Source organism: Malaclemys terrapin, chromosome 24 (assembly GCF_027887155.1).
Source record: "Malaclemys terrapin pileata isolate rMalTer1 chromosome 24, rMalTer1.hap1, whole genome shotgun sequence".
NCBI lineage: Eukaryota > Metazoa > Chordata > Testudines > Emydidae > Malaclemys > Malaclemys terrapin.
In genome coordinates this window covers 11,295,427-11,302,547 of record NC_071528.1, presented here as the reverse complement: position 1 = coordinate 11,302,547, position 7,121 = coordinate 11,295,427, and the positions used below count along the sequence as shown (strand labels likewise).

Here is a 7,121-nt window from a genome sequence, read left to right as displayed (position 1 = left end):
AGGTCAAGTGACTTGACCAAGGCCACACAGCAGGTGCATGCCTGAGCCAGGGATAAAACCCAGAGCGCCTGGACCCTAGACCAGTGTCTTACCTACTAGAACACCATGCCTCTGGCTGGCATCTTCTGCTTCAGTTGGGAGGAGAAACTCTAACCACAGAGAGGTGTGCCTCATCTAAAGTCACAAACAACTCTGTGGGGTTTTTCGGCTGCAGACACAGCCCTTCCGGGGGGCAGGAACTGCTCCCTTCACCTTGCATTCATCTCAGGACTTTGTTTACATCAAGCCCTCCTGGCCCACTTCCTGCTGTTAGAGCTAATTCTTCAGTGGTGAACCGTTTAGAGTTTGTTACCGACTGTTACAAACTGTGTCCTGCCAGTGCGGTGAGAACAAGACAGATCCTCTGCTCATGCGAATCAGCTATCTCCGTGGGGTTACTGGCTTCCACCAGCAGAGACTCTAGCTCGGCGTATTAAGAGTTGAGGCCTGTTGTATTAAGTTTGATGGAATAAGGGGACCCAGAGAGGCCAGAGTGTTAACTGTCACTGTACAATAGAAAAGCGTTAAACAGGGCTCGCGGTCTGGAGGTCAGAGACCTCGGTCTGCTTAGCTCCACGGCAGCACAATTCATGCCAAAGTTTGCAGACGTCTCGAGCAGGCTACATAAAAGAAAAAGCAGCAGCGCGAGACCTAAAGCCCTTTTTGGAAGGGAAACAGAGCGATCGTACAGACCTAACTTAGCCAAAACCTACCAGAGTCCCCTTTTCAGAGAGAGGATGTTGGTTAGTGTCTCTTATTTTTGCCAGACAACCTTTCTCGGGGGCGTGGGGGGAGGAAAGGGTTGTTGTGATGTGATGGATGGTCACTCTCCCTGCTTTGGACAAACAGATGCAAGGGGGAGAAGAGGCAGCGGCGTAAAAGTGGGGAAAACGCAGCTTTTGCTGCCATTCTCAAGATCCTGGCTGGCTGTTCAGTCACAGACGGGGCTGTGAGTCTCTCCCCTTCTGGTCTTTCTCCAGCTGGGCAGAGCTCATCTTGCCACTGGGCAGGTGTGGCACAGCTGGTCTCAGAGTCCGGGGACAAGCTGAGAGAGGGAGAGATGACAGGAGGCAAATGGGGGTTGGGGGTGGGAAGGAACACAAAAGGGAAGGGGAGAGAGAGCAGGTTGTGTGCGTCTCAGGCTGAAGTCTCCACAGGTGCAGGGTTGAAACTCAGCACTGTTGCGTTGAGCTCTGGGTGTCCTTGCGTGTCTGTAGAATCCCCTTTCAGCGCTGCTGCGGGTCCCGGGAGGGTCAGGGAATGTAGCGTAGGGAAGGCTAATCAATATGTACGTGGCAGTAGGTGCATGGGGTGGGAATAGGAGGGGATCAGGGTTTGGCTGATCCAAGTCCTCTGGCTAAAAATGAGACCAGGGGCTGGTCTACACTGGGTGTGGGGGGAGGGATCGATCTAAGATACGCAACTTCAGCTATGTGAATAGCGTAGCTGAAGTCCAAGTGTCTTAGATCGATTAACTTGGATCCTCACGGCGCGGGATCGACGGCCGCAGCTCCCCTGTTGACTCCGCTACCGCCGCACGCTCCGGTGCAGTTCCGGAGTCGACGGGGAGCGCGTTCGGGGATTGATGTATCGCGTCTTAATGAGACGCAATATATTGATCCCTGATAAATCGATCGCTACCCGCCGATACGGCGGGTAGTCTGGACGTACCCCTAGTGTACTCTCTTCTCTTACTGGTTTCAGAATGGTAGGCGCGTTAGTCTGTATCAGCAAAAACAACAAGGAGTCCTTGTGGCACCTTAGAGACTAACACATTTATTTGGGCATAAGCTTTCATGGGCTAGAACCCACTTCATCAGATGCATGGAGTGGAAAATACAGTAAGCAGGTATCCCTTTTACAACAATGAGCAGAAACAAACTTCAAAATAAGGCAGGAGACTTTATGAAATGCGGGAGCTTGTTTATTGTCTTGCTTGTTACACTCTAGCGCTGCAGGGGCAAAGAAGAAATGGGGCAGTGAGGGGGAAGGAACTACAGAAGTGGGGAGGAAATGGTGTTCTCGTCCCACCCCAATTTTCAAGGGGGTGGAGGGGAGGGGGAAGGCCCATCTCAAATTGGGGTGGGAAGTGGGAATCTTGCGAATTTGTGCAAACTGATCATCTGCAATAAAAAAAAATCAGATCTGGTCAACTGAAACAAGTTGGTTAATTTCAAAACATTTCATTTTTGATTTAAAAAAAAATAGTATCTTTCCTTTCATTTCAGTTAATTAAAATTTCAAAATGAAAAGTGGCGTCAACCCCAAACCCGAAACGATCCACCTAGAAAATGTCAAAATCGCCAGTTTCTGCAATCTAGAAACAAAAATCCTAATATTTTCTATCGGGAGGTCCCTCAGCCACAGACAGTTTGGGTTTTGATGAGTCAGCATTTCCCAACAAAAAGCCTTTGAATTGGGTGTCTGAACCCCGTCAAAATCCATGTGCTGTGAAACACTCCCGAGCATCGTGGGATTCGTGTGTGTTCTGACCCAGGAGGGAGCTGAGGAAAGCTTTGTTCCAACCCGTTTGGGCCAAATCTGAGTTCCTTGCCATGTTTTTGCTCCCTCCTCACCCAGGCTAACCTGCGAGGTTTGCCCGTGTAAAAACTTGGCGAGGGGCTCAAGATTAAGCCTTGTATGTTCTTCCGGGGGCGGGAGGGGGAAAAGTTCGGATCCACTAATGATGATATTTAAATGTAGAGAAAGGGGCAGCCCAAAAGGAGAAGTTGGTGGACCCTGCGTTGTTATCCCTACAGTTCCAGGGAACGCCCCGGGGGAGAGAAAAGCCATGCAGATGCTGGAGAAGTTGTAGCATCTTCTTCTCCGGTCACTGCCCCATGGTCTTTCGAATCCAGGGCAGGTAGTGGGCGACACGAGTGTACACCGAGGGAGGGAACTGGAAACCGTAGGAGACGACCCCCTGGGCCACCCCGTTGCAGACCAAAGGGCCACCGGAGTCCCCCTGAGGAAGACACAGGGAAAACAGGGTTAAGTAGAACGTCGACACTGGAGAAGCGCCTCGTGGGCTAGCGGGAGCGAACGCCGCTTCTAGAGCCACTGGTGGCTGAGTTCCAATCCTGGCTCCACCACCGTGTAACCCCGAGTGACTGGCTCAGTGGCTCTGGTCTTGTGTGTACTAGGGAATATTTTACAGGATTTCAGGGGTGTGCGCAAGGGTGGGGGCAGCTCTTCTGGCTGCTGGGGAGTGGGGGGAAGAGCCACTCCTCTGGCTGCGGGGGGCACAGAAAGTGCCCCTCCGAAACGGCCACATTTTTATTCCTGTGCCTGCTGCTGCAGGCTTTCCGGCAATGGTGTGGCGACAGCAACTAGCCCTGGGAGCTGTAGGAGCCAAGGTGATAAATACCCCCCTCACTTCCCGCAGCACGTGGTCTATTCTACAGCTTGCCTCGTTGCTGAAAAACGAGGGCAATGTTTCCGAGTGCCCCTTTGGTGTCTCTGTGGCTCATGTGTACAGTGGGTCATTCAGGCGGCTGGGGATGTCCCTTCCCACCCGCCGACCTCAGGGCAGCATGAATGGGGAAGATGGAAAGGGACGGAGAGACGTACGTAGTTGACGTCCCTGAGCTTGTGGTAGCTGTCGCTGAGCTCTGGGTAGAACAGGAGGCATTTCCTCCGGCTCAGGGCAGTGGCGTTGGTCTCGAAGAGCTTGTAAGTTGCTACATCTTGGTCAATGTAGCCCCATCCCGACACGATGCACTTGGTGTCCGTGGGGATGTCGCTGTTGGTCTTGGGCAGGGGGATCACCTGGACGTATTTATTCAGTTTGGCTTTGTGGCTCAGCTGTTATGGGAGGGGAGCAAACGTTAGGCCCTGCAGGAGATGAAGAGGAAGGTTTTGGGGTTTTGTTTTGCCAGGTGCTTGCTCATCAGGAATCTGTTTTGGGGCAGGGTGTAGAAATGGGGGTGATACCAGGTTTGAGGTTAAGCTTCAACGCTAGACACGTCCTGACCATCACCTTCTGACGTTGGAACACCCACATCCTTGGGTTGTGTGATGCCAGCCCAGGGATGGAGACTGGGCCGTGGCGCTTTCTTTGGCTGGTTACTTCCCTAGATGGCCCGTGCTCCTCCACTGGAAACGGGCTCTCCTGGGATTGCCTCATGGCGTGATGATGTCACTCCTGTGCGGCCACAACAGGTCAATCGGCGTTTGAGTCTGCAGAGCCCAAACCCGTAACCCGCGGTGAGTGTGTCCGGTGGTCACCTCTGTGCCAATCCACAGAGGGTGTAAGTAATGCTGCCCTCACTACAGAACTGTCGCTCCGGATGCAGCAGCCCATGAGGTTTGCGCTGGAGAATCCTGGTTCAGTCCCTGCTGTGGTAGTTGAGAAGATGGCTGTCACATGAGGACAAAGCCCAGAGAGGTGGATCTAAATACCAGAGGCATTCTACAGCATATATAACCTACAAACCCTAAGAGTATGTCTACACTGCAATAAAACACTCATGGCCTGGGTGGGCCGGCTCAGGTGCAGGGCTAAAAATTGTAGCGTAGAGGTTCCTGCCTGGGCTGGCTCCCAGACTCGGAGACCTTCCCCCCTCGTGGGGTTTCGACGTCCGAGCCTGAACATTGACACTGCGACTTTTAGCCCTGCAGCCCGCGTCAGCTGACTCGGCCCAGCTGCGGCCATGCCACGGATCTCTTACTGCAGTGTAGATGTAGCCTTAGACAGCGGTCGGTGCATGGATTCACTCTCCAGCGGGGAGTCCTGTTACCTTTAGGAGAAGGATGTCGTTGTATGGCACATATCTGCTGTCGTATTCTGGGTGCGGATGGTAGCTTTCAACTGCAAACATCTGCTGGGAGGCCTCCGGGATGCGGTAATTGTGAGCTCCCAGGATGACGCTGATGTCCCTTCAAATGACAGTAAATATCACACATCAGGTCCACTCAAGTCAGCGTCTCTGCCTTGGAGAGGAGGGGAGGGGCCATATTTCACATTCAAACAGCAGCTTGCATTCAAAGCTCCTTTCGTGTAGGCAGCGTGGGCTAGTGGGCAGGGCAGCGTGCTGTGACGCAGGAGAGGGTGCGTTAATTCCTGGCCACTGATCTGCTGTATAATCTTGGGCCAATCACTTCCCCTCCCGTCCTTCCTCTGGTTAGACTTCAAGCTCTCCAGGGGGCAGAGGCCGCCTCTCATGTGTTTGTACAGCCGTTGGCACAGCTGGGCCCCGGTCTCCATTTGGGCCTCTAGCGTCCAGGAGGAAATGGGGTCAGTTGTCAGGAGGCATGGCCCAGGAGGGAGTGGGTTTGGCAGCTGGAGGGATGCCCTGACTGGGAATGGGGACGTTTTGAGAGAGGGTCCGGAGTACTCGCTGTGGGACTGGCTGAGAATCTGAACAGGAGGGGATGGTGTCATGGGAGCAGGGAGTGCCGGGCGGCTCCCTGCCGGGGTGTCGGTTATTGGTCCCAGCCTTGGCTCTCGCGGGGGAGGTGCAGAGCTGGGGGCTCAGCGGGGGGAGGGATGTTCCAGGAGTTTGCTCTAAGAACGTCTTTGTGGTCTCTTGCGACGCCTGACCCTGTGAGGTGCTGAGCTCCCTCCCACGGGAGGAACGCAGCACCTGCAGGATGAGACCGTAATGTGCCTCCCCATCACCTGCCCCTGGTGCGGTCACTTACTCCTGTGCAAAGCCGGCGTAAAGCGCTCCCAGGGCAGAATGGCAGTGACGTGCATTCTGCGCCCGCTTTGCCCCTGGCTGCAGGGCCACAGAGAATCAGGACCTAGCAACAGTTTAATTCAATTGATTTAGTGAAACCAGCGCAGACCTCTGGGTGGACACTCCAGTCTCTGATTTCAGTCAAACATAAACCTGCTCCCGATTCACTTAACCAGCCTGACTTCAGTGAAAACGGCGTCTCCCCACAGCCTTTCCAACCAGTGTAGCCTAGTGGCTAGAACACTGGACTGGGGCTCAGGGCACCTCGGTTCTAGTTCCAGCTCTACCACTGGCCTATTGGGCGAGTCACGTCACCGCCCGGTGCCTCAGTTTCCCCATCTGTAAACTGAGGATAATGACATTAACTTCCCTTGTTGAGATTCACCTGTACAAAGTGCTATGTAAGAGCTAGGGATTATTATAATGAAATCGACTTAAAAATCACCCCTTAAGTTAAAGAGATGGAACTCTCTGGCCAGCCCAGCCCTGAGTCTGCTGGACCCTTTCAGAGTGAGTTAGGCTCTTTAATGAATTTCCCAACACTCTGACATTTGTCTTCCAACCAGAATCCGTCCGTGCGTTTGTGGGGAAGGGACAGGGCTAACCCCATGCAGTGAGCGGTGGTCATCACCCAGTCTGGGGCCACCAGAAACCCCCCGCAGTGGAAACGACCGGAAACTTTCAGGGCTGCCATGTAGGGTCTGGAGTGGGGCTTGGCTTCATGCCCCCCCACAATCTGACTCCGCAAAGCACCCGAAAGACACGCACACTCCTGAGCAGGAAGAGATGGGACTGCTCCTTCCTCACGTGGTGCACGGACCCTGGATGGTAACCCTAGCCCACGACTTCCTCTACTCACCAGCATGGGCTGAGGGCTAGGACAGCAGGGACAACAGGAGGCACTGGAGCCACTCCGTCTCTGAGTTCCTCGGTCCTCGTCCAGGCTCGGCGCCAACCTGAGCCTCCTGCTGCCCCGTGGCTGATTTTATACCCTCAGCCCAATGAAACTCAGAAGCCAGAAAACCAGCTGAGCTGGGCTGGTCTAAACAATCCGCCCAGATCTGCATCTCCCCTCACCTCCTGCCTAACCGCTGACCAGCACGTGCTGCCATCTTGTGCAAACTCCCCGTTTCCCGTTCTCATCCTTCCCTCCCGCAGGTGCATGCCTTGCTGCGTTGAGACCTACACAGTCATTTCTTGACCCCTACTGATATCTCAAGAGATAAATGACTAATGCACATCCAACCAATGCTGCTTGGGCTGTTAGGGGGATTAGAACCGGGGACTTTCTGCATGTAAAGCAGGCGCCACAACCACTTGAACTAAAGGGTAAGTTGCCTTTGTTGTCAGCCGCATCAGACTCATATACGGAGTCTGGCTGAAGACCCATCCTGTGAGAGA

At 53.8% G+C, this 7,121-nt stretch overlaps 1 protein-coding gene across 1 annotated transcript; it reads right to left on the bottom strand.

Annotated features, from left to right (window-relative positions):
* Positions 1 to 1,952: 1,952 nt before the first annotated feature.
* On the bottom strand, positions 1,953 to 6,884 carry LOC128828900 (mast cell protease 1A-like). The gene is made up of 5 exons (XM_054013932.1): positions 6,798 to 6,884; positions 6,326 to 6,456; positions 4,779 to 4,917; positions 3,610 to 3,843; positions 1,953 to 3,004 (listed from the first exon to the last, which is right to left on the bottom strand). The coding sequence occupies exons 1-5, from the start codon at positions 6,882 to 6,884 to the stop codon at positions 2,870 to 2,872; spliced, it is 726 nt and encodes a 241-aa protein (XP_053869907.1). The 3' UTR covers positions 1,953 to 2,869.
* Positions 6,885 to 7,121: the final 237 nt, after the last annotated feature.

Excerpts from the sequence above, each read along its gene's own strand:
- LOC128828900 (XM_054013932.1), bottom strand. The coding sequence starts at position 6,884 with ATGCACCTGCGGGAGGGAAGGATGAGAACGGGAAACGGGGAGTTTGCA. Across the intron at positions 6,457-6,797 it reads GGTCAGCGGTTAGGCAGGAG|ATTGTGGGGGGGCATGAAGC; the intron begins GTGAGGGGAGAT and ends TTGCGGAGTCAG. Across the intron at positions 3,844-4,778 it reads ACGACATCCTTCTCCTAAAG|CTGAGCCACAAAGCCAAACT; the intron begins GTAACAGGACTC and ends CTCCCATAACAG.